Here is a 26,990-nt window from a genome sequence, read left to right on the forward strand (position 1 = left end):
GATTAATAGAGCACAGGATAAGAGATACAAAAGCTCAGTTGAGAGCGGAGACAGAATCTTTGAGCTAGACTGTCTGTGTTAATAAGTTGATCATTTAAAGCATCAAGGATTGCTTTAACTTGAATTTCAATCATCAGTACCATAAAATGTGTTCACAGAAGTATGGAGAGAAAGTAGAATTAGTCTGCAGAACTAAGGAGAGCATAAAGATACTTTCTAAACAGTTTGCAGAGGGATTCTGTGGACTTTACAGGTGGAACTTCGGCATTACCCTTAAGACTTATATCAACAAGGAATTTCCAAAGAGCATGCTCCAGGTTCAGTGCTCAGACAGACATTATCTCATTTAGTTCACATGATAAAAGAGGAAAGTGTTATTTTTATCTCATTTCTCTAATCAAAAATGAATACTTAGGTAAATCAGAAAAAGAAAGACAAATACCATATGATATCACTTATATGTGGAATCACCCTTATGGCAGAAAGCAAAGAGGAACTAAAGAATCTCTTGATGAAAGCGAAAGAGGAGAGTGAAAAAGCTGGCTTAAAACTCAACATTCAAAAATCTAAGATCATGACATCTGGTCCCATCACTTCATGGCAAATAGATGGGGAAACAATGGAAACAGTGACAGACTTTATTTTGGGGGGCTCCAAAATCATTGCAGATGGTGACTGCAGCCATGAAATGAAAAGACGCTTGCTCCTTGGAAGAAGAGCTATGACTAACCTAGACAGCATATTAAAAAGCAGAAACATTACTTTGCTGACAAAGGTCCATCTAGTCAAAGCTATGGTTTTTCCAGTAGCCATGTATGGATGTGAGAGTTGGACTATAAAGAAAGCTGAGTGTTAAAGAATTGATATTTTTGAACTGTGGTGTTGGAGAAGACTCTTGGATTGTCAGGAGATTAAACCAGTCTATCCTGAAGGAAATCAGTCCTGAATATTCACTGGAAGGACTGATGCTGAAGCTGAAGCTCCAATACTTTGGCCACCTGACTCACTGAAAAAGAATGATGGTGGGAAAGACTGAAGGCAGGAGGAGAAGGGGATAACAGAGGATGAGATGGTTGGATGGCATCACTGACTCGATGGACATGAGTTTGAGCAAGCTCAGAGAGTTGGTGATGGACAGGGAAGCCTGGCATGCTGCAGTCCATGAAGTCGCAAAGAGTCAGACATGACTGAACGACTGTAATGAACGGAAATTATGAAACAAATAAACCTATCTATGAAATAGAAACTAATTCACAGACATAGAGAACAGACTTGTGATTGCTAAGAGGGAGGAGCATGGGGGAGGGATGGGTTGGGAGTTTGGGATTAGCAGATACAAATTATTAGATAGAGAGCAGACAAACAGCAAGGTCCTACTGAATAGCACAGAGAACTGTATTCAATATCCTGTGATAAACCATAATGAAAGAGTATGAAAAAGATATGTAAAACTGATTACTTTGCTGTACAGCAGAAATTAACACATTATTTCAATAAAATAAATTAGGAAAAACAACAACAATGAATACTTAAAAGACTTAAGTAACTTTCCAAGGGTTGTACAGTTAGGAAGTGGCAGTGTCACCCCCTAAACCCAGGTCTTCCTAAATTCATTTTGGTGCTTTACAAGGAGAAGAGGGTGCTGCCAAGGAGGAACCAGAAATGAAGGCAAAGATGAAACATGAGGATTGGAGTTCAGTTATGGACTTTCCCTTTGTAAGGCTGCATCTAGACAGTGACTTTCCATACCTCCGGGCTTTATACTCAATGTGTTCACAGGGCATGACTCCAGGGGACCCCATTTACATAGAACACATTGTGAATGGCAGAAGTCAGTGACCTGCCTCCATAGATAGCAAGGTGAGTGTGTGGTGGAGGCTGGAAGGCAGGAAAACATTGGGACCAGAAGCTGGGGAATGTGATAAGAAGCAAACTAGAAATAAATGAAAGGGCTGACTGCAGCAGCCGGCTGAGGTTGGGAGCAGTAAAAGATGGGGGTCGGGATTGTCAGAAAAGGAAGGAAAACTGGATACTTTGAGGAAAAGTAGCCTTGGGGAGTAAAATACCCTACAGGTCCATGGGCTCAGAAGGGCTGGGAGAAGCTGGGAGCTCCAGGAGTTGGGAGATCAGGAGAGGAGGGAGAAGAAAGCCACAGGAGAACCTCACCCACTTTGCAGTTTCACCAAAGACTATTTCTGAGTTGTCGATTTTGCTGTAGATGTAGATGGCAGGGTGCAAAAGAAAACAGATCAGCAACTGGTCTTTTTACTTAAAAAAGCAAGACTCAGGAAGTTTCCATGACTCAGTAATGAAAGTGATATTGTTTTTGAAGTGTAAAGCAAAGAAGGGGAATTTTCTTTTTGTAGTAGTTTTTTTTTCAATTTTTTCACCATTTGTTTTTTTTTTTTTTAATTAGAAATGGAACATATATAGTTCAATTATGGAAGATGTTATTTCTACCCACAATTTAGCTCAGCACATGGTGGATTTCTCCTTTGACTTTGAATTCTTAGGCTTTAAATGTTTCAACAGACCTCTGGAGGCCATTCTGCTGTTACAGCCATCACAGTGGAGTCTGACATGGTTTCACCAAGTCACCAAGTGAATGACCAGAGATACGGCTGCTCATGAAATCCCAGATATTAAGGTTCAGTCTCCAGTGAAAATTAGAATAATATTTTAAAAGTATGAAAAGCCTAAAATCATATCTGAAAGTGTTCAGAAATTCTAAATAAGCTTTAAAAAAAGATTTTATGGAGGTAGAGGCAGATCAATTCAAAGACATTTGAGAAGATGTATTTGTGGTAGATTAAAACCTAACTGTGCATTTGAATGGATCAATAATGAACCATTAAAAAATGTATAGAGACATTATTATATATAAAATAGAAAACTAATGAGAACTGACTGTATAGCACAGGGAACTCTACTCATTGCTCTGTGGTGGCCTAAATGGGAAGGAGATCCAAAAAAGAGGGGATATATGTATACAGGTGACTGATTCACTTTGCTGTACAGCAGAAACTGACATAGCAGTGTAAGGCAACTACACTCCAATACAATAAACAAAATTTAGAAGAGATATACACTTAAGTATTTAGGGATAAAAGTTTTGATACATGCAACTTGCTCTCAAATGGTTTGGCAAAAATAGATAAAGCAAATGTGGCAAAATGTTAAATTGAATAATCCAGGCAAAGGGTATTATAGCGTTCATTGTTTGTTCTTGCAATTTTTCTATAGTTTAATTTTTTAATTAAAATGAATATATATTTGAAAAAACCCTCCATCACTTCTTATAATTGCCTTTTTGTATATCTGTGGCAAGAATATTTAAGATTTACTCTATTAACAACTTTCAAGTATATAACACAACATTATTATGCTCACCATTTTGTACATTAGATCCCCAGAACTTATTCATTTTATGACTGGAAGTTTATACCATTTGGCCAGCATCTCTCCATGTCCTCATCCTGCAACCCTTGGCAACCATCATTCTACTCTGTTTCTGCAAATTCGGATTTTTGAATTAAAAAATATATTTTTGGCTGCACCATGTGGGATCTTAGTTCCTTAACTAGGAATTGAATCTGTATCCTTTGCAGTGAAAGTGCAGAGTCTTAACCACTGGACTGCCAGCAAAGCCCCAAGTTTGGCTTTTTTAGTTTCTACTAATACATGAGATCATACAGTGTTTGTTTGTCTTTCCTCTATCTGACATATTCACGTAGCATAATGCCCCCAAGGCCCACTCATGTTGTCACAAATGACAGGGTTTCTTTCTTTCTCATGGCTGAATGATACTCCATGTTTTTTTTTTCTTATTTTTTTTAATCCATTCATCTGAAGATGGACACTTAGGTTGTTCCCATATCTTGGTTATTGTAAATAATGCTGTAATGAACACAAATGTGCAGAAATTTCATTTCCTTTAATCACATTTTTTTTTCTTTTTGGCTACTGAGTTGCATGAGTTTCTTATATATTTAAGATGTTAATCTTTTCAGACAGATAGTTTGCAAATATTTTCTCCTACTCTATGGGTTGCCTTTTATTTTGCTGATCATTTCTTTTCTAATGCAGAAGCTTTTTAGTCTGATGTAGCTCTATTTGTTTATTTTGCTCTTGTTACTTGTGCTTACGATGTTATATCTAAAACGTCATTACCAAGATTAATGTCAAGGAGTGTTTTCTCTATATTTTTTTCTAGGAGTTTTGTGATTTCAGGCCTATGTTTAAGTCTTTAATCCTGTTTGAGTTACTTTTTGTAAGTAATATAGTATAAAGTCCAATTTAGTATTTTGTATATTATACCCAGTTTTTCCAGCACCAATTTATAGGAAAAAACTATCCTTTTCCCATTCTTGATTCTGTTTCATAAGTCTCTGTGCCTGTTTTTATGACAGCCCTTAAAGGTTTGGTAGAATTCACTAGTGAAACCACTGGGTCCTGGACTTTTCTTTGTTGGGAGGTTTTTGATTATGGACTCAATCTTCTTACTCATATTGGTCTGTTCAGATTTTCTTCTTCATGATTTAAACTTGTATGTTTCTAGAAATTTATCCATTTCTTCTAGGTTATTCAATTTGTTATACTCCTCCCTTTTTAATAATAAACTTAAAAACTTAGAATAGTTTTAGGTTTCCCAAAGTTGTAAAGATAGTACATGGTTCTTATATATCCCATACCAAGTTTCCCCTATTGTGAATATCTTATATTATTCTGATAACTTTGTCGAAACTAAAGAACTAATATCAGCACATTACTATTAATTAAACAACACACTTTATTAAAATATACTAATGCCTTTCTCATTACATTGTGTCAGGGGTGCATTCTATCAATATCACTTATCACTGATCATGTTAACTTTGATTACTTGACCAAAACAGTGTTTGCTGTTTGCTAAATTTCTCTACTGTAAAGGTACTTTTGCCTCTTTCATACTTTATGCTTCAGAAGCACGTTACTAAGCACACGCCACATTCAAATCCTTCCATTTCTTTGTGAGATGCATAATTGAAATATTTAGAGGTAAAATGAAATGATGTCAAAGATTTGTTTTTAAATATTTCAGCAAATAAAAATAGGGGAAGTCCCTAGTGGTCCATTGGTTAAGACTGCATTTCCAATGCTGGGAGCATGGCTTCCACCCCTGGTCAGAGAATCAGGGAACCAAAGATCCTACATGCCCCTTGATGTGGCAAAAAAAAACACACCAAAAACAAAAACAAACCAAAACAATCAGCAAACAAAACAAAACAAAATAGAAGAAAAAGCATGGTGAAAGTGAAAGTCACTCAGTCGTTTCCGATTCTTTGCAACCCCATGAACTGTTCCACGGAATTCTCCAGGCCAGAATACTGGAGTGGGTAGCCTTTCCCTTCTCTAGGGGATCTTCCCAACCCAGGGATCAAATCCAGGTCTCCCGCATTGCAGGGAGATTCTTTATCAGATGAGCCACAAGAGAAGCCCAAAAAGCATGGTGGATGGGGGAGAAATATAAAAATAACTATGGTGATAGGCTGTTGATTGTAGAAGCTGGGTGACGTATGTACCAGAAGACAAAGAATTTTAAGCAGCTTTTCTGGGCCTTTTTCACTGAGAGATCACCAACAATATCAATAAATGTCTAGACTTTCTGTCCGACCAGTTACAGGATACTAATTTTTTTCTTCATAAATTAAACTCTGTCCTGAATTCCTTCCACTCTTTTCAGCTTTCCTGACAGCAGTACAGTTAACCCAAGTTTCATTATGCTCATTTATGACACTAGATTTTGTCTCACGTTTACATACACTGAATATTTTACATAGACTGAATATTGTGTCCCCTGTCCAACCTTCCCAAATTTCCATGTTGAAATCCTAATCTCCAGGGTAATGGGGTCTTTGGAAGGTGACAGGTCACAAGGGCAGCCCTCTCATGATTGAATTTAGTGCCCTTTTCAGAAGACACCCCAGAGAGCTGGCTTGCCATTTGTGCCATTTGAGGACACAAATGAGAAGATGGCTGTCTACGAGGAAGCAGATCCTGAATCTGCCAGCACACGGATTTTGGACTTCCCAGCCCCTGAAACTGTAAGAAATAAATTTCTGTTGCTTATAAGCCATCTAATCTCTGATTTTTTTTTTAATAGCAGCGCAAACAGACTAAGATACTTACTAAAAGCTATAATCAATGTTCATTATTCCTTTGGTCCGACTAACTAAAAGCCTTGCCCACCAAAGATGTTCGATAAATATTTGGGAATGGGAAAAAATGATCTTGGAGGGTGTTTGTTTAAAAGTAGAGATTCTTGCTTCCTGCTCCCTCATATTCTGGGAATCTATATACTAACTAAGCCCTATTTCTTTTTTTGACACAAATGCCCATAAACAATGCTTTTATTTATTTTTTCAGCCCCGTGACACGTGGGATTCTAGTTCCCTGACCAGGGAGCGAACCTGCACCCCGTGTACTGGCAGGATGAGATCTCAATCACTGGATCACCAGGGAAGTCCACCCATAGACAGCACATTCAGAAACAAGGCCTAAATTATAAAAGCAGAGACCATTTTGATGATCCCTGTATCCAATACATGTTTTTAGTGAACACATATATTAATATGTGTGTGTATGCATGCTACGTTGCTTCAGCTGTGTCTCTTTGCGACCCTACGGACTGTAGCCCACCAGGCTCCTCTGTCCATGGGGATTCTCCAAACAAGAATACTGGAGTGGGTTGCCATGCCCAACTTCAAGGGATCTTCCTGACTTAGGGATCAAACCTGCATCTCTTACATTTCCTGCATTGGCAAGCAGGTTCTTTACCACTAGCACCTCCTGGGAAGCTCCTAATAAGTAAATGAATTTACACTCTTTGTGAATGCATGAGAAAGGAATATCCACAACTGTTTCTTATTATTAGCTTTTGACACAGTCATAGCCATGGGACTCTTGGTTTGCTCTCAGAATCAATCAGTCATGCAAAATCTATTAAATATAAAAATGTTGACATCTAAAGGGTTGAAAAGACTTGTCCAAATTTTTCTGTCTTCAAAGTGGCCAGTTCTGTCTACTTTTATTAGCTACTTCTTTACACTGATTTATTGATTAATCTTACAAGCACCACTTCATTGCAGGCATTATGCTAGGTACGAAAGAAATAGAGCTGAACAAGAAAAGTTGCTTGTGCTCAACAGCTGAATTGTGGATAAGAAAAGCAACAAAACACAATATAGCATCTTAAGTGTTATAAGAGAGATAACACATATTTTTCAGTGTAGACCTCACAAGTCATCTATGTAATTGCACAAAGAAAGTATGTTAAATCTCTTTGAGAGGTTTGGCCTCTGCCTTCTTTGGCCAATTGACCAAAACAACTTCCTATTCCTTGTTTTGTCTCAGTTCTCTGGACTAAAGAAACCCTCTGAGACAAACTGCTGGGCTCTGTTTTGGGTACTTCTTCCCCCATTAGAGTTAGCTTGGAGATTTCAGGCGGCTCACACATTAAGGGAAATGGGATCAACTGTGTACCTTACAGTCTCTTTTAGATATGTATATTGCACTCTAGATACCATCCACTACACAATGGATGCAATAGAAGTAGTAGTGCTTCTCGCAGGAGTAGTACTGCAATAGAACGGTAGAAGGGAAACAGAGGATTGGGAATCTCAGGGAAACAGTAACAGTAAAAACAGCCTTGTTTTTTTTTTCTTTTTTAAAAAACAAAACAAGAAGCCTTTTCCTGCAGTAACTCTGTGACATTGAGCAAGTCACATAGTGTCTCTGGACCTTGGTTTCCTTATCTGTAAAGTGAGAGGGCTGGACTCGTTATCTCAAAGGTTCCTTCCAGCTTTAAAGTCTGATAAAAACGTTTATGCACCTTATGACTCCATGTAAAGATCAGTTGGGCAACTCCTCCCCTCTCCCAGCTCTAGGCTAACCTGTAAGGCTATGTCATTCAAATATATGGACACAAACTAAAAAGTTGAAAATTATTTTGTGTATGCTAGGGTAAGGCAGGCTTAGAATCTGAAGTTAAATAGGAGAAAAGCTCTATAGAAAAAGTGAAAACTAATTGAGATAACCAGCAGGAAATAACACACCATCAGCTTTTGACATGGCCCAGACAAGCCCTGGTGGTCAGAAGAAAGAGATGTCCCTTTATCATTTCTATTAAAGTATGTTTGGTCACTGACCAGACATGTATAGAATGCTGTTGAAAGACAGTAGGGTAGGTCGAAAAAAACACTGAAGAAAAAACAGGCTGGAAACTCCATTATTTGACTAGAACATAATTAAATTTAAAACTGCTTTAGGATTTAAGAAGATCAAGGAACTTTCAAAAACTTGTAAACAAATTTTATAGTAAATATTGAAAGCTTACAGCTGCATATTAAAATTTTCTATACATGTTTGTTGTTAGAAATTTCTCAGAGAATGAAAACAGAAAATGTTGTTTTGAAAGGGCTTGCCAAATTTTTAGTAAAAATAGTTTTCCATATTTGGGGAAAGTGTAATACTGGTATTTTAGATAAAGTGTTGTGCTTGTCTTTTGGATTAAAAAGTGCTAGTTAATTAGGAAAATTGCTCTGAACCCATTTAATACAAATTAAATGTAGTCACTTGGCAGTATTATGCCAAGGTAATTAGGTTAAAAAAAGTCTGTCTGTACCAATATATCTATCTGAAATAAGAAATGAGATTTTTAAAACAACTGTATTGTTTTTCTTTTTCTATTTTGAGATCTGATCTCAGGCAGTCCAACTCCAGGGACCATGTTCTTCACCTCAGATCATACCGTATGGAATACAAAATATTGAATTTCAGGCTCAGTCCATAGAGTGGCAAAGAGTTGGACGTGACTGAAGGGACTTAGCACACACATACACACACACACTAGGAAGCTAGAAGGATAGGGTGTGTAATTGGACAGTGGAAAACTGGAATTTTATAGGCAGAGCTGCTTAAGATGATGATACATTTCTGATTGGGTCCCTAGGAATAAGTTTAATTGCAGAGAAAGACAAAAGTGATTCTAGTGAAGACAAATCTAAGAACTATGAATCTGTTTAGAAAAATTAGTAACATGAATATTAGAATCTCTTAGTAATGTGGTCTAAGACTGGTATCCATAACTGCTGGTTTTTGGAAATGATCAAACCTTGCGCCTTGTACTCTGGACAGATTTTATCAGTTTCCTGCGGCAGAACTGTGTATTCTTAGTTTATTTGGGTGGTTTTGCTTTGCTTTTTATACCCTTTGATTCTAATATGGGCATTTAAATGACTTATTCTTATTGTGATGTGTTTGTGCTTATGTCTGAGACATTATTCTCTGGTTGAAAGCAACAGCAGAAGCCAGCCATGGTTAACATGAGCAAAAGGCCAAGGTATTGAGGTCAGAGAATTGCTAATATGGTTGGAAAGATGTGCTAGGTTTTAGTTTCCAAAACTGCCGCAACAATTTCTTCTGGCCTCCGGGCTCTTCTACAATCTGACTTCGACACTCCTCCCATCAAAAGGTGGGGTATATGTGTCTTCCTCTTGAAGCTGGGCAGATTTGTAACAGTGGTGGAACTGACATCACAGGACTGCTGATATTAAGTCATAAATGGTGATACAGCTTCTGTCTGCTGCTCATGGGATGCTTGCTCTCGGAACTCATCCACCATGCCATAAAGAAGCCCTAAGAGCCCATACAGAGACAAGCCTGGAGAGGAGCCCTCAGTGCATAGTCCAGGACCAAATCCGCTAAGTACATGAGTGAGGCATTTTGGAAATGGGTCCCTCAGCTTTTGCTGATATTCTGTGGAGCAAATCAACCTTTCCCAGCAAACCTTGCTCAAATGACGGATTTGTGAGCAAAAGAAATTACTGTTGTTTTATTCACTGAGCTTTGAAGTGGTTGGTTACATAGCAGTAGATATCTACCATAGGGGATCATGCTTGGAAACAGACAGGAAAAAGGCAATTTCTGAGACACAACACAGAGGAAAGGGCTGTAGTAAACAGGGCACCACAATTGGAAGTGAGGGTCACTAACCATTTTCAGTCTGTTGCTGTTCTTAACTTCCAGGTTTCTCTGCTCAAATTTCAGACACCTATCACCCTTTGGATACTGACGTACTGACGGGCAGAAACCCGAGTTACGGCTCCAACAATCTGTAACCAGAGGGAAAGAGATAATCATTCCAAAGGAAAATTATATACAGGAAGTTTAGTTTTGTGTGTGTGTGTTTGTTTAAATCACTGCTGTGACAAATTCTCACAAGCTTAGTGACTTTAAACAACACAAATTATCTTACAGTCTGGAAGTCTGTTTTACTGGCCTAGAATTAAGGTGTTTGCAGGGTGGCTTTCCTTTCTGGAGGCTCTAGAGTAGAATTCATGTCTCTGCCCTTCCAGCTTCTAGAGAGGTTGCCCATGTTCCTTGGCTTATGGCACCCTTCCTTCATTTTCAAAGCCAGCAATGTTACACATATCTGTGCCTTTCTTCCATTTCATCTCTTCCTCTAGCTTTGATTCCTCTTCTGCTTCCCTCTCTCACCTTTAAAGACCTTTGGGGACTTCCCTGGCAGCCCAGTGGTTAAGAATCTACCTGCCAGTGCAGGAGCATGGGTTTGATCCCTGGTCTGGGAAGATCCCACATGCTATGGAGCAAATAAGCCCAAGCACAACTGCTGAGCTTGTGCTCCCTAGAGCCTGTGCACTGCAATTACAGAGTAGCCTCGGCTCTCTGTAACTAGAGAAAGCCCATGCAAAGCAATGAAGACCTAGTGCAGCCAATACATTAAAAAAAAAAAGCAAACCTTTGGAACTGCATTGGGGCCCACTTTGCTTAATCTGGGTATCTCCCTATCTCAAATTCCTTATTTTAATCACATATGCAAAGACCCACTTGCCATGTAAGGTAACATACTCACAAGTTCTGGGGATTGGAACATGAACATCTTTGGCAGGGGCTGAGGCATTAGTGTACCTACTGCAGTATACAGAAGCGGAATAGAGGCTGAGAGGGCCCCATCACCCCTCACACATGTCCTTTACAAGACACAGTCTGATTTATATTTTTTCTTTTATTGAACTCATCAAATTATCCCTGTTCCATTCTTTTGATTCAGGTAGTTTATAACTTACACATCTAATTTATAATTGCCTACATGATGACCTCTATATTTATTTTGTATAATTGACTTGCATTTTTCCTGTGTTTAGAGGAAATATCTATATGCTGCTGCTGCTGCTAAGTCGCTTCAGAAGTATCCGACTCTGTGCAGCCCCATAGATGGAAGCCAACCAGGCTCCGTTGTCCCTGAGATTCTCCAGGCAAGAACACTGGAGTGGGTTGCCATTTCCTTCTTCAATGCATGAAAGTGAAAAGTGAAAGTGAAGTTGCTCAGTTGTGTCCGACTCTTCGAGACTCCATGGACCGCAGCCTACCAGGCTCCTCCGTCCATGGGATTTTCCAGGCAAGAGTACTGGAGTGGGTTGCCATTGCCTTCTCCGAAGTATCTATATACATTTCCAAATAAGACCAAAATCTTAACATGCTTTTTTCTCTCTCCTTTCCCTTTATCCTCATGATAAACTATTCCAATTTTAGATTATCATTATTTCCTTTTACTTTATGAATCAGCAATAATAAAGAATTAAAAGTTTTAATTCTTATTTTCTGTTAATAGGAAGTATTTGACTGCAAATAACAGAAAAAGTAACTAAAGGCAGATTAAACAAACAGAAAGACTTCATGTCTTATGGGAAGAAGTTCAGAGATAGTTTGTTCCTGGATTAATTTAGTGACTCAACAATGTGATTAAGGATTGAAGTGTTTTTCATCTTCTGCTTTTTTTTCTCAAGTTCAGGCAGGAAGATGGCTGCTATAGCTCCAGCTAATATAGCCACACAGAACTCTGTCTGAAGACAGTGTATTGGTTATCTACTGCTGCATAATGAATCAAGTGGCTTACAACAACAATAACATTTCTTATTTAACAGGGTTTCTGTGGGTCAAGTATTCGGGAACTTGGTTTGATGGATCTAACTTAGGATCTCTCATGAAGCTGCAGTTAGGGCAAGCAGGGATTGCAATCATCTAAAAGCTTGACTAGTGTGGAGGTGCCACTTCAAGGCAGCTGACATGGCTGGCAGGTTGCATGAATGTCCACAGGCCTTGGTGGCTGACTTCCCCTAGAGCAGTAGTTCTCAACTGGGGGTGATTTTTGCTTTCTATGGAACATTTGGCAATGTCTGGAGGCATTTTAGTTTTCCAAAATGGGAAAGTGTTTCTGGCATCTGGTGGGTAGGGAGTGGGGATGCTTCTAAGCATCCAACACTGCATAGGACAGCCCTCCACGAGTTCTTAGAACCACAATGCCAATAGTGCTGAGGCTGAGAAACCCTGCTTTAGAGCAAGTGAACCAAGAAAACAAGGTAAAAGCTAAAATGCCTTTTGTTACCCAGTTTTGGAAGTCCTCTGTATTCTATGTTGGAGGGAACTAACACAAGGGTGTATATACCAGGTGAGGCTCACTGGGAGCCCTCTTGGATGAAGGCTACCGCAGGTGGGAAGCTTTTCCTGGTCCTTTTCTATTCTCCTGCTTCCTTCTTTTTTTTTTCCTTTAAAAGTTTTTGAATAGGAAAACTATTCTTATACCCCCATCAGACTTCTCTTTATTCTAGTCAGTGCTGCATGAGACACCTATGTCTAAACCAATCTCTAGGAGAGAGAAGAGAATTACTGTGATGACTTCAAACAAGTTAACATTTATTCTTTCTCTGGGGTTGGGAAGAACTAATGTTCTTGAAACACATGGAGAATAAATTCTCAAATTTATTGAAAAACCAGAATTTTTCCAGTATGGAAGAAAGAGAATGACTTTGAGTAGGTAACAAACAGTTTGCTACCTTTGCTTATCATTGTCTTTTGTATTGCATGTTTTCTTTTTTGATTCAGTTTTTCAGTGGAACGCACTTTTCAATAATAATTTAAGAGATGACCAATCATTTGAATCCTTATATATCTGAAAATGTCATTATTTTGTGTTCTTTCTTAAATGATAGTTTAGTTGGGTAGAGAATTCTAAGTTAAAATCAATTCTAATATTTTATTCCATTTTCTATTATTATTAGCATCGATTGTTGCTCATGAGAAGTAGGTGACTTGGTGAGAATTTCCTTGGTATCCTTGATGTTCTAAAATTCCTTCATGATGTGTTTAGTGTGCTATTTTTTATTTAAACGCTAAATGAGAGCTTTTAACCTGAATATATTGGAATATTTGAATATCTGAATATATTGGAACATTTTCTATGATTTGATTTCCTTATATCCATTCTCTAGCTCTCCTGTTAAATAAATATTGAAATTTCTGGATTTATTCTCGATATTACTTAAATTTTTGCTCATTGCTTTTATTTTCTCTGTAATCTGGGAGAAAACGACCCAGTCTTCTAGGTTACTAAATCGTCCTTCAGTTCAGCCTGAGTCAGTATAGCATGGTGATTAAGAGCTTGAGTTCAAGTTCTGTTTTAGCCATTTATGACTGTGCTCCCTGGAGTAAATTAATTAACCTATTTTTCAGCTTACTCATCTGTAAAATAAATATGCTAATAATGTTGCCTATTTTGTAAGGTTATAAAGATTAAATATGTTAATATATGACTATTATAAGAGTATCTGCAGCATAGTATTACTGTTTATTGTTCAACTTACTTAAACAATTTCAATAAATATGTTCTTAATAAGTCCTCTAACTGATTTGTTTTTACAGGAACCTGGCTGTTTTCAATGGATGTGAGGTCCTGCATTATCCTTCTGAGAGTGAAAAAAATCTGTATGTTACAAAACTTCTTTTTGCTCCTATAAAAATATCTTGGAGTTTTCAATTTGTTTATTGATTGAAATTAGTGCTTCTCTTTCATACTAGTAGATTTCCACAAATAATTGGTGATTGGTCTGCTCTTCTTGGGGCTTCCCAGGTGGCTCAGTGGTAAAGAATCCGCCTGCCAAGGCAGGAGCCGCAGGAGGTGTGGTTTCAATCCCTGGGTCAGGAAGATCCCCTGGAGGAGGAAATGGCAACCCACTCCAGTATTTTCATTGGAACATCGACAGAGGAGCCTGGCACGGTACAATTGGGGTCACAAAGAGTCATACACGACTGAGTGACTGAGCATGCAGGCAGGCTGCTCATCTTAGTGTTTGGAAATCTCACTTGTCTATCTGCATTGCCAATTCTGAGTGTTTGCTTTGCTTATTGTGGTGGGAAGGGGGACAGGGCAGGACATGGTGCAGGGTAGGGGATGTAGGCAGTTTACTTTCAGATTATGTGTGGGTGTGGTCTTATTTCTCCTGGAAATTGGTGGGCAGCCCCTTGGGGTGATAGTGTTTCCTTGGCCCAAGTGTCCATTAGTGACAACACAGACTTAATTCCAAACAATCCGTGCTTAAGATCTTTTAAAAATTTAAATGAGGTACCACTGTTGGAGCCTCCACTGTGCTTTCCCATTCCATTTCTCTTCTTCCCTTCTCACTGCTCCAAAGTTCATACCTCTGTATCCTTCCTTCCCGTGTTCATGTTTTTTATGGGTATCTACACATTTGCTATGCTGTGCTAAGTCGTTTCAGTCGTGTTCGCCTCCTGGCGACATCATGGACTGTGGTCCGCCAGGCTCCTCTGTCCCTGGGATTCTCCAGGCAAAAACACTGGAGAGGGTTGCCATTTCCTCCTCCAGGGGATTTTCCCGACCCAGGCATCTCACCAGGGTCTCTTAAGTCTTCTCTATTGGCAGGCGGGTTCTTTACCACTATTGCCACCTGGGAAGTCCCAAAGTACGAGGTAAATGGATTTGAATCCACTCCCTTTTTTCTTCCCCCTCTTCTTCCTTTTTTTTTTTTTTAATATTTACTTATTTGGCGGCGCTGGCCCTTAGCCTTACTGGGGATCTCCATTTACATATTTAGACAGACATAAATAGCATATCATAATGTTGTACAGGCTTTCAAACTGTATATTAATAGTAACAATTCTTTCAACCCTTCAGATTACACCAAGAAGAAAATCTCACTTTGGTCAAATTTTGAATGTCTTTTCTGGCATTTGCTAAATTCTCTTTTAATAAATTAAAGCCTCAGGATAGATAGTTAAGTAGAATTTAATAATACTGTTTTATTTTCCATTGTATTCCTTTTGATGATTTCCTTCTTTTTGTTAAGCAGGTGCTGCTAATTTTCCACATACATATATGACAAAAAATTTAGATGTTTGTACTGAAATAGCTGAAATATGATACACACTTGACATAAAAAAAAATTAAGCCAAGTTCCTTCTTGGGGTATGCAAGGCTCTACCTGATCAGACCTCTACTTTCCTTCTCAGCCCAGTTACCAGAATTACTTCACCTTCAGCACAAAATGCCTGGAGTTTCCTCCTTCCCTTAGCAGCTGAAAGGGCCCCGGCTGTTGTAACCTCTCCTTTTATGGTACTTCCTGCGGCCAGCATCCCTGCCTCCACCTGACTTTCACCAGCTGAGTCTCAGGCTCCTAGGGAGCCCTCCTCCTCTTGGTACACATCACTGTACTGTATATATGGTTTGCTAAACTGATTCTAAAACCAAGGGTAGAATTTAATGCCTGTATCATGACACCCTTATGGCCTGAACAGCTGATTGACACTAAAAGAAATGAATGATCTGTGATGTTTCAAATAAAATTGGGGGCATAAAATGAAGGTTCTTCTTGAAAAAAATGTTTTTCTCATTTTTCATGTGTTTGGAGTTTTAAAAATAGCTCAGTTCATAGATCTCAATACCTGATCTTAATGATTTTCTTTCAACACTGAGAAAATACATTAACTTGTCATCTAGATTTAGGGTAAAAAAGGCACAGAGAAGGGAAAAAACAAGGACGATGAGAAATGATAGGTTTTTTAAAAATGTCATTTCGACATTACTTAGTGGCTTACTGTAGGTTACTACCTTGAGCTGGACGATTTTATAGAATATGAGAGATCAAATCATATGTTTGGAATTATGACGTATTTAAACATCTGACGTTTTAACGGCAAAAGCTCCTAAACTGTTATGGTCACTGAGATGTTGGAACATTTTTCAAGTTTCTTGATGCACAATGCATATAAATAAAGACAATATGCTTAATAAAAACAGCAGAGTGCATATGGAATGCTGCTCGAAAGTCCTGAGGAACTAACTGCATTGGCTTTTATTCATTCATTCAAAAGCATCATTCTGAAGCTGATATCCACACTGCACAATTAAAAATTCCTCAGGACACTTGGCCAGGAGAAAATTCTCATCTTAACAGAGATGGAGATAATGCCTTCAAAGCTACAACTGTATTTGGGGGAAAAGCTCAATTTTAGCCTTTCTTCCTAGGTATTTCGCGTGGCCAAGGCCGGAGACTCGGCTGGGGGAAGTGACTCGATACACCGGATTACAAAATATCAGGTTTACCACTGTAAACGTTCAGCCTTTAAATTAGAAAGCCGGTGCAGTGAAATCGTTCTCACGCCGTACATCTTCTGGGTTACATCTTATCCTCCAGCCAAACTTTCTCTATTAATCTGGGTAGAGCAGCAGAAACGCAGCCGGAAAGGAAAATGCCGGGACCGGCGGCGGCGTGAGCTGCCTTAACCCACGTTGCCTTCCGAGTTACCTGAAGCATTCAAACCACTGCACCCGGAGAACAATTCTCGTTTCAATTCGGTCGTTTCCGTGGGGGAATGCGGCATGGACAGGTCCTGGGTGTGGCGAGGCCAAGAGGGAGCTCAGATCGCCTGACTTTCCCGCTTCTGGCAAACCTTCCCAGCCCCGAGGCGGGAAGTGACCCGTCCAGAAGAACTGCCATCCGGGATTCCCGGGGCCCCTGGAGGACCCGACCCCGAGGCAGTTGCAGATTGCCGAGGCCCGGGGTAGGGCGGGGAGGGGGGCGCTGGGCGCCCACACGAGTGCGCTTCTTTCTCATTTGTTCCGCGGCTGGAGGCGGATCCCCTTCTTTGCACACAAGTCCTTATATGCACCGGTTGCACCAGCCCGCGCTACTCCAGCCCCACAAATAATTAATGGGGGAGGGAGGGCGTCGCTCTTTTCTTCCTCCCTTCTGGAGCATTTGAACCCTGCCGAGAATCCCTCAATATGCGACTGAAGGGCCATTTTGCTGCAGCGCACGAATTGGACACACAATAAAGCCCCCTTGTCGCTACGAGAAGCACGGCAGGGTTCAGGAAAGGTCTTCAGATGCAGCGCGGTTAGCCCGCAAAAGCCTAGGCTGAAAAGGTGTGCGCCCCTCCCCCATGCTCGTTGGTGCAGAGGGACCCGGTCAGGAAGCACGGCCTCTCCCCAGTCGGAGACCACGCCTCCTCCGCCTTTCTTCCCCCCTCCCACCTCGCTTTACTCCTCCCAGGAAGCGGTGATAGACAGTTCTGTGTGGTTCTCCACCCCCACCCCCCAGCTGAGTGGAGGAGTTGATGTGTCTCATTATAACAGCCAATGCAGCCGCCATCCACGCACAAGCAAAGAAGCATGTCCCATTTAAATACACCCACGCAGCCCCAGCGCCCTTAGCCGTTCAGGGCGCGCAGCCCACACGCACCGCGGCTCCAGGGCTTGGAGATCCGCTCAGGTTGGGCTCCCGGACCCGGAGGACCGACGCACGGAGGATCGCGATCTGGCGCTGTGGGAGCCGGGGTGGGCGGAGGAGGCTGGGCCCCGGGCCTCTGGCGCGACAGCCGCATGAGGACGCGAGTGAAATAGACCAAGGTGGAATTTCCAAGGGAATAGCTTCGGGGTGGTTTTGGTCCCATCTCTCCCGCAAGAAGTCGACATGGCGAGCGACTCCCCGGCTCGCAGCCTGGATGAAATAGATCTCTCGGCTTTGAGGGTGAGCGGAACATGCTTTCTGATTTCTTTCCAGTGTTTTGGGTCAGAGTGAGTGGGCTCGGTGCGTGGACTGGGGCTGGGGCTGGTGGGCAGAGGCGGGCGAATGCCACGCGAGGGAACCTGGATTCTCGCGTTGATTCAGGGGCTGCCGAGGTGTTCTAGGCTTAGCCCCCACCGCAGAGGTTGTGCGGTACGCGTCCTCCTTTGGTGGGAGCCAGACCTCCCCCCGAAAACCCTTAGAGCTTATGCCAGTTTCATCTTAGACCGGTGTAAGAGCATTAAATTGAAAGGCTCGAGTGTGTGAGAGTGTGTGTGGGCATAAGCCCCGGTGCCAAGGCTCTAGACCCCACTGTCCTTTTCTGTAAAAAGAATAACGACAGCGTGAATAAAGGCACTGGCTCCTCACGTTTTCCATCAGCCTGCAAGAGGACATTGTGAGCCTGGCTGGCTCCACGAAGCCGAACCTGCCACTCTTCGGGGGCAGCTCTTGCTGTGCCAGTCTTGTAGATGGCAACTGCCTCCCCTTCCCCCTTTTCAGCTATTCGCGCCCGGACTCCTTCTCAGCGCTCTCTGAAATGCCGGTTTGCCACTCACCTTTAATTATGGTTTTAACTCAGCCCTGCCTGTGCTTTCTGACTTTGTGGCTGTGACATTTCAGTGTTATGGATGAATTTAAGTAGGTGAAAGGGATGTGTTTGTTCTCTGCTTTTCCCCAATCAGACCGGAACTCCTGGGAGTGTGTGTGTGTCTGTGTGTGTGTCTGTGTGTGTGTGTCTGTGGTCAGTCCTTTGTAAAGCACCTCCCCTCCCCTCCCCCCTCCGCCCCGAGCCCCCCTGGTTTAATTTACCCTCACGTGAATTGCCTCAGACGCCGTTTCATTGTATTGACTAAGACATCACTGATATAGAATCCATTTTGCTGTTGTTTTGAGATCGGAATACCAGGAATCCTAGTGCCGCCTCGACGCCTCCCCACCCCCACCCCCCAATCCCAGCACACTCCTTCGGGGAAGGGGGTTGAGCTTCTTGCCTATTAATTAGATGCTGCCTGCCGGGAAGGGGGTGAGGGGTGGGGGTGGCAGGAGCACCGGGGGTCTGAGAAGGACTGTCTACCGATCTAAAAAGGGCTTTTTCCTCGCTTGACCCCCTCCCCCGCCCCCCACCAAAAAAAGCGATTGTATATACTTGAGGCAAGGACGGTCGGTGAGACGGAACTGATGGTGGCTCTGAACACAGACACAGAAGGGGTGAAGCTTGGAAGTTCACACGCCCTCCTGAGGAGTACATTGTTAGATGGATGCTAAATCTTGGGATTATGTACTTGAATCTTCAGTACTTTCCTTGACATTGCCTCCTTCTCCACGGTTAAAGAACTACCTTTATGGCCAAAGTGGTACTTTTTTCTTTAGTCTCGTTAATTCTCCGTCTCTGCTTACCCTCCTCTTTTTAACTCCTTTTCCTCTTCTCCTTAATCCTTCCATCTCAGAGGTGAGGTTTCTTCGAAGCAGTCAAGGGGCTGAGAAGAAACAGAGATGCCATTGGAAATGGCTTTTTTTTTTTTTTTTGATAGTTGGGTAGCAAAAGCTCATTCATGCGTTATTACAGTAAGCTGTCTATTTCCCTGGCACTGAAATGCCACAGTGAGAACCCGCGGCCCCTGGGCAGCTGGGGTGGGGGTGGGGGTTGGGTAACAGGGTGGGTGCTTTGGCCAAGTGTGTGGCTTCCTGCTTTATAGACTGTGTGTGTTCATTTGCCCTACTTTCTGCGCTGGGAGTTGCTGCCAGCGGGTTAATCAGGTGGATGGATGGCCCAGACTTCTGGGTAGAGGAGAGTGGCAAAGCAGGGGAGGGGATGGGGAGGGGGAGTATGAACAATGGGCAAGACTTGAGATTTCCCTGAGCTGGAATCTCAGCATCGGCTTCTCTAATGGATAGCGCTGTGATGTGATTTTAACTCGGGCGAGGTGTTTCTTGTGGGCTTTTTCCTGGGGAAGGTTTTCTCAAATGCCAGGCACAGAGCTCCCAGGCTTAGGAGCAACTACAAGGGCTCACCTTGCTAACGGCGGACATGGAGTGCGATTCACACACGGGAGAACTGTGCTCCTTAGATCAGTATTAAGAAAAGACATTTTTGCACAATTCACTGAAATTTCTCTTCCTGGCTTGGGCTTCAGTGCTTTGACACTGTATTTCTGCCTGTAGGAGGTATGGAAAGAGAGAGGGCTCCTGCTTCCAGCTCATTCAGAAGATGGGGAACTGTTGGCTGGAGGATTTAAATGTAGCTGTGGGGACAATTGCATTCTGGAGGGCTGGGGTTTGTGACCGGTCTGGTGGTAGGTGAGCTGGGCAGATCCAGAATTGAGTCCAGAGGCTACAGAGGTAATCTCCTCAAATCAGAGGCCAGACCATCTTTTTCTGTCTTTGTAGATAAGGAGAGATGGGCTCATGTGTAGATGAGAGGTCTCTTTCTTCCTAAATCCTCAGGAAAGCCTGCCTGCTGAGAACTTCCTGGGGAATGCCTGACCCCTGAAATGCAGCCAAGGTCAGTGGCATCTAGGAGAATTTGCTGCAAGCCTCACCAGTCTCTTGCTGTTTTGGTGGCTCTTTAATGTACACAATCAATGCCCTTTTTGTAAACTCTGCGCTCAATGCATTAAAAGCAGATCCTGTCTGGAGAAGCCTTTATTGTTCTCAGTCAGTGATCCCAGATTGGACCCAGTCTAAATTTTCCCCAAATAGCAACAACGCATAATTTAGACCAGAGCACCAAGCGACAGCCCTGATGACTTAAATTATGCAAGATTTGGATGGTTTAAAAAGTCAGAAAAGAGAGGATGGTTAGAAAAGAGGTGATCTGAATCCAGTTTTATTAGTCCTGATGTTTAGAGCTCCAAAGATAAGCTAAGTCTTGAGGGAAGGGAATGGCTTCACAGATTTAGAGCTGGAAGAGAACCGTAGAACACCTAACCACGCCTTTCATTTAATGCTCTGGAAGCTGAAGCCTTGAGAGGTGAAGTCCATTGCCCAAGGTCATACAGCCCCCTTCCTGTTTGGAGGTGTAGTGAGTGGGGGTGGAGAGAAGGGTGATTTGGGGAGGATCTAGGTTCCCTGACTTCTCATTCAGTGCTCTTTTCTGTAAGTCACACTGTCTGGCTACATTTTCTGCTGAGAGGCAGAGAGAAATTATTTCACCAGGGTCATGGGATTTTATTTATCAAAAATAGAGAAACTGCTTCATGCAGATAAGTTCATAAAACATTAAACCATGGAGCCTTAAGGTATCTTTGGAATTCATCTTGCCCAACCTCCCTTTAGTTTCTCTTCGGCAGGCAAGTGACTGAATCATCTAGGACAGATGGTTGTCTCTGTAACCCTTTTCCATCTAAACATATCTCTTGGGGTCAGTCTAGATATACACATTATTCAGATGTCTCTGCCTGCAAGATTTATAGGGTTCTATGTATGTTTTGTATAATGTATGTGGAGACTTATATTCAATATAGTATTACGGATATAAATGATCCATGTGGGTATATGAAATGTGTGTATACATACATAGACAACAGAAAACAGTCATTCAAATACAAGGCTTGAGTCTTTCTTCCTTCAAGATATGACAGTAAAAAAAGAAATGTGAACCAGTATGCTTTATTACATAGGAGGTGAGGTCAGCCCAGAAAGCTTTTTGGAGATTAGCATATATCTGAATCTGACCACGTTGGCCGTCCTTAGCTTGGCCCATGGAGTAAGGCAGTCAAGGCCAAGATTGGTCTCTGCTGACTTCATACCCTTAAGTTTCTGCCAGGACTCGCACTCACTTTTCTCTTTGAACAGAATTTGGATGACCTCTGCTTGTCTTTCTCCCTTTACCCCTCATTCCCTTCTAGGCCTAGCTATTTTTTTCTCCATCGAAACCTAGATTTAAGAATTAACCTCATCTGGAAGACTTGCATGCATTCTTCCTGCTATACTTTTTGCACTTGTGTTATAAACCATATAGGGTTTTCTTTCTACCTGATCACTAAACTGTACATTCTGTGGGGCCAGAGGCTAGGTTTTGTTCGTTTCAGAGTCCATAGTCCCAATTAGTTGAATAAATGTAGGAATGAGTGAGTGAGTGAAGTGGACTGAGCGCTGGGTTCTATGCCCATGTCTTATTTGAATTCTGTGACATTAGATGAGTCCTTTATCCATAATTAACTAAAAATGAGAATGATCACAACTGCTTGCCTTCCTCATACACCGGTTTCATCAATAAAGTATTTATGGCAGTGCTTTGAAAACTGTAAAGCATTACGCAAATATGCTATTCTATGATTACATAGAATTTTATGGGAAATTTGATTCCACCAGCATTTGATCCCAATGATTGTATGTAATAGAAAGGGATCCTGAGAAAAAGATATGGGAATTTTGAGAGTTCTTTTTCCTTTTAATGTACTAGCATGGCCTTATATTGACCTCTCATGGCCTATATCCGATCCCCTGATGGCCTGGGTTGACCTTTGCTCCAGGTGACTTCAGCCCAGAAGCTTTTGGAGATTGATATATTTCTAAACCAGTAGCAAGTATCAGCATCTTTCATTAAAAACTTCCCTTAAAAATTTTTTTTCCTCCTCTTTATGGATTAAACATTGGTCAAATAAAAACATATTTAATTGTGCTTGTGCCTTTTCATAGTTTGTGTGGGGGTGGGGTGGGGGAGGGAGGCTGTGCCTGAAATGATACAGCCCTAGTCCAGTATCTAAAACCTTTTGGTCAGAGAAATCTTGACCATTGGTAATTCATTATCCCAGAGTATTTATTTACATTTGGTCTTAAATGAGAATTTAGTAAAGTTGCATGAATTGGTAAGGTAACAGTATCTTAAAATGATAGTAGCATAACAGTTTTTTAATTAGATACATGCATTGTGGTATTAAACAGGTGTTTTCTTTGCCATGACATTGCCTCATAATAAAGTAGGGTGTATTGGTAGTTATCATAACATCAGAGAAATATGTATAACCGTTTTCAGTGTCCATTATTAGCTAGAGTAATCTTTGTACAAAACCTAATGTAAGTTATGGCTTGCTGTTTGCCTAATTAGCGAGTTAGGAGGTGATGAAACATTTTGTTGGTGAAAGAATACCCAACACTCTTCCTTCATGAGTAGATCATATTTCCCCCCTTATCTGTAGGTTCTTTGTGACCTTGTAATTTTGAGTCTTGCCGGTTGGCCCTTTCTTCTTTCTGGCCTGCAGTTAATTTTCTTTGCCCTTCTTGTCCTACACCATTCCTTCTTGCAGTGAAAAGTTTCTAAGACTCACTCAATTTTGAGCTACTGTGATCGAATCATGGTGTCTATGTCCAGCTGGACAGAATCATGCTGAGTCTCTGTGTCTCATAGAATATGGGATGTCCTATGTCTGAAAGATGCTTTCACGTCAAGTTGGTTTTTCCATTTCTGTGGGGAAAGTAGCTCTGTGCAAACAGGGCCTGAACTAACAGTGTGCTGAGAATTCCAAGAAAATCTGGGTGATATTTTTGAATGAGATGTTATTCTGCACATATAAATATAAGGTTCCTCGTGGAGAGAGAGGGAAGACTTAAATAGAAAATGTTGGATGAATTCCGCTTATAATTTCTTCCCTTCTGGTTGGAAGCTTATTTCCCTATAGAGAAAGATGATTCTCTAACCACTTTATTTATTTATTTTTTTGCATACCCCGGCTGTCTCCACTTGTCTCAAGGGGGTGCCTGGAAATTCTCAAAACATGTTATATTTTACCCCAACCTTAAAAATCTTTCCGTAATATCTCTTGCATGGGTCCCCTTGTCTCCAGTACTCCTGCTGCAGTTACTCTCTGCTAGGCGACACTCTTTTACCACCAGCCCTCTCCTGGCTAGTCTCCTTTGTACACTGTAGCCATGTTAGTCTGCCTAAAAGCACAGTTTCAGTCTGAGTATTTTTTATTCATGGCCTTCCTTGACTCCTCACAGTCTACAGACCAAAGACTGAAGTCTTGACATCAAGACCAGTTAAAATTCAACTGGGCACTTCACCATGCTCTTCAGTTTAACAACCATTCCTTTTCACCTGCTACAGGGCATAGCTTCCTTCTCCGCATGGATGCTCTTTAGGGGCTTGTTCCTTGTTGTTTTGTCACTAAGTCGTGTCCAACTCTTTGCAGCCCTATGGAGTGCATCACACTAGGCTTCCTTGTCCCTTCACTATCTCTAGGAGCATGCTCAAACTCATATCCTTGAGTCAACGATGCTATACAACCATCTCATCCTCTGTTGCCCTCTGTTGCCCCCTTTTCTTCCTGCCCTCAATCGTTCCCAGCATTGGCGTCTTTTCCAGTGAGTTGGCTCTTTGCATCAGGCGACCAAAGTATGAAACTTCAGCTTCAGCATCAGTTCTTTTAGTGAATATTTAGTGTTGATTTCCTTTGGGATTGACTGGTCTGATCTTGCTGCCCAGGGAACTCTCAAGAGTCTTCTCCAGCACTACAATTCAAAAGCATCAATTCTTTGGCACTCAGCCATCTTTATGGTCCAACTCTCACATGTGTACACGACTACTGGAAAAACCATAGCTCTGACTCTACAGACCTTTTGTCAGCAAAGTGATGTCTCTGCTTATTAATACTCTCTAGGTCATAGCTTTCCTTCTAAGAAGCAAGCATCTTTTAATTTCATGGCTGCAGTCACTGTCTGCAGTGCTTTTCAGTTCAGTTGCTCTGTTGTGTCTGACTCTTTGCAACCCAGGGACTGGTCTGATCTTGCTGTCCCAGGGACTCTCAAGAGTCTTCTCCAACACCACAGTTCAAAAGCATCAATTCTTAGCGCTCAGCATTCTTTATAGTCCAGCTCTCACAACCATACATGACTACTGGAAAAATCATATCTTTGACTAGATGGACCTTTGTTGGCGAAGTAATGTCTCTGCTTTTGAATATGCTGTCTAGGTTGGTCATAGCTTTTCATCCAGAGAGCAAGCATCTTTTAATTTCATGGCTGCAGTCACCATCTGCAGTGATTTTGGAGCCCAAGAAAATAAAGTCTCTCACTGTCCCTGCTTTTCCCCCATCTAGTTGCCATGAAGTGATGGGATCAGATGCCATGATCTTAGTTTTCTGAATGCTGTATTTTAAATCAGCTTTTTCATTCTCCTCTTTCACCCTCATCAAGAGGCTCTCTAGTTCCTCTTTACTTTCTGCCATTAGGGTGGTGTCATCTGCATATCTGAGGTTATTGCTATTTCTCTAAGCAGTTGCCTACTTTATTCTCTTTTTCTGTACCTGCTACCCCAACATCCAACATTCCAATGCCACCTTTTCCACAAAATTTTCCCAGATTCTTTCAGATAGAAATTATCCCTCTGACTTGTAAATCCTCTTTGAACTGAGCTTATACCTGGTTTGTTTGTTTGTTTAGATTACTGCTTTCTATCTTGGATTTTATTTACTAGTAGACAGTAAGCTTCATGAAGGCAGTGTGTACTTTTGATTTTCTTAGGAACCCCACTTGGATGACCTCTGGGCCTCCAAAGTCTGGATGATGTAGGCTGTTAATGGAGCAAAGACTGCTAAATTGTTAAAAGTTTGTTTAATTAAAAAAGTGTTTCTTAAAAAAAGGGGCTTCCTTGGAGATCCAGTGGTTAAGACTCCATGCTGCCACTCAAGGGGGCGGGGTTTGATCCCTGGTCTGGGAACTAAGATCCTGCATGCCGAGCGGCTTGGCCAAAAGATTTACATAAATATTTAAAGAAAAGGTTTTCATTGTTCTCATTTTAAAAGCATGTGATCATTGCAGAAAACTTGGAAAATGGGAAAGAAGCAAAAATCATTCATGATTCCCAATGATAACCACATGTATGTTTTAGTACATAGCTTAGTTTTTCCCTGTGCGTGCTCAGGTATGTTTGACTCTTTACAACTCCATGGACCGTAGCCCACCAGGCTCTGTCCATGGGATTTTCTAGGCAAGAATACTAGAGTGGGTTGCCATTTCCTCCTCCAGGGAATCTTCCCAACCCAGGGATCAAGCTTGTGTTTCCTGCATTGGCAGGTGAATTCTTTACCACTTAGCCCCACCCAGAAAGCCCCAGTTTTTCCCTATGCATAGCTAAATAGGTAGTTTTAAAAAATTAAGATCATATTGTATGTATTATCTGCAACTTTCAAAAAATAATCAGCCTTTTTGCACACTATTAATTTTTTTCTATACCATAACTTAAAAAATTATGTTGAATTTAAAACTTATATAAAAGTTTATGTAAAAATTTATGTATAGAATGCTCATACATTGCTTGTGGGAATGTAAAATGGTGCATCTCCTTTGGAAAACAGATTGGCAGGTCCTCAAAATGTTAAATAGAATGTTAGCATGTGGCCCTGCAATTCTACTCCTAGGTATATACCAAGGAGAAATGTAAACATATATCCACACAAAAACTTGTTTTTAGTAGCATTATTCATAATAGTCAAAGAATTGAAACAACCTAAACATCCATTAATTGATGAATATATAAATGAAATGCACTATATCCATAAGATGGCATTATTTGGTAATGAAAGGAAGTGTTGATTCAGGCTGTAACATGGATGAACATTACGCTAAGCAAAAGAAACCAGACACAAAAGGCTACATGTTATATGATTCCATTTATATGAGATGTCCAGTACAGACAAATCCATAGATACAGAAAGTAGATTAGTGGTTGCTGAAGCTGGAGGAGAGGGAGAGTGGAAGTGACTGCCTATGTCCTAATATTAAATATTAGATAGTGGTGATGGTTGCTCAACTCTGCACGTATAGTAAAAACCACGTGTATACTTCAAAAGGGTGAATTTATGGAGTGTGAATTAAGTCTAAGTAAGATTGTTATTTAGTACAGTGAGCCCCCACTTATGGTCATCCACCTATATCCAATCTTGTTTAACCTTCATCCTATCCATTTCCTCCCCCATCTTATTTTGAAACATCATACTCTTGCATTTGTAAATATTTCAGTATGCATTCCAAAAGATAAATACTCTTAAAATGCATAACTGCAATACAGTTATCATGCCTAAAAAAATTGAATGTAATTTTTAATTTCTTCAAATATTCAGTGAGTGTTCA

At 41.1% G+C, this 26,990-nt stretch overlaps 1 protein-coding gene and 1 long non-coding RNA gene across 16 annotated transcripts in view; one reads left to right on the forward strand and one right to left on the reverse strand.

Moving 5' to 3' along the window:
- The window catches only part of LOC138423836 (uncharacterized), a 107,710-nt gene extending 90,774 nt beyond the window's left edge, over nt 1-16,936 (reverse strand). The window contains exons 1-2 of the long non-coding RNA XR_011250471.1: nt 16,659-16,936; nt 10,033-10,151 (exon numbers count right to left, since the gene is read on the reverse strand). This is a non-coding gene — a long non-coding RNA (uncharacterized lncRNA). The remainder of the gene's footprint in view (nt 1-10,032; nt 10,152-16,658) is intronic.
- A 462-nt stretch (nt 16,937-17,398) lies between these two features.
- The window catches only part of TNIK (TRAF2 and NCK interacting kinase), a 402,112-nt gene continuing 392,520 nt past the window's right edge, over nt 17,399-26,990 (forward strand). For all 15 annotated transcript variants that reach the window (XM_069560230.1, XM_069560234.1, XM_069560249.1 and 12 more), the window contains exon 1: nt 17,399-17,882. In XM_069560230.1, the coding sequence (XP_069416331.1) occupies nt 17,826-17,882 (57 nt within the window). In that variant the 5' untranslated portion in view covers nt 17,399-17,825. The remainder of the gene's footprint in view (nt 17,883-26,990) is intronic.

The sequence above is a fragment of the Ovis canadensis genome, chromosome 1 (assembly GCF_042477335.2).
Source record: "Ovis canadensis isolate MfBH-ARS-UI-01 breed Bighorn chromosome 1, ARS-UI_OviCan_v2, whole genome shotgun sequence".
In the NCBI taxonomy this organism is placed as follows: Eukaryota; Metazoa; Chordata; class Mammalia; order Artiodactyla; family Bovidae; genus Ovis; species Ovis canadensis.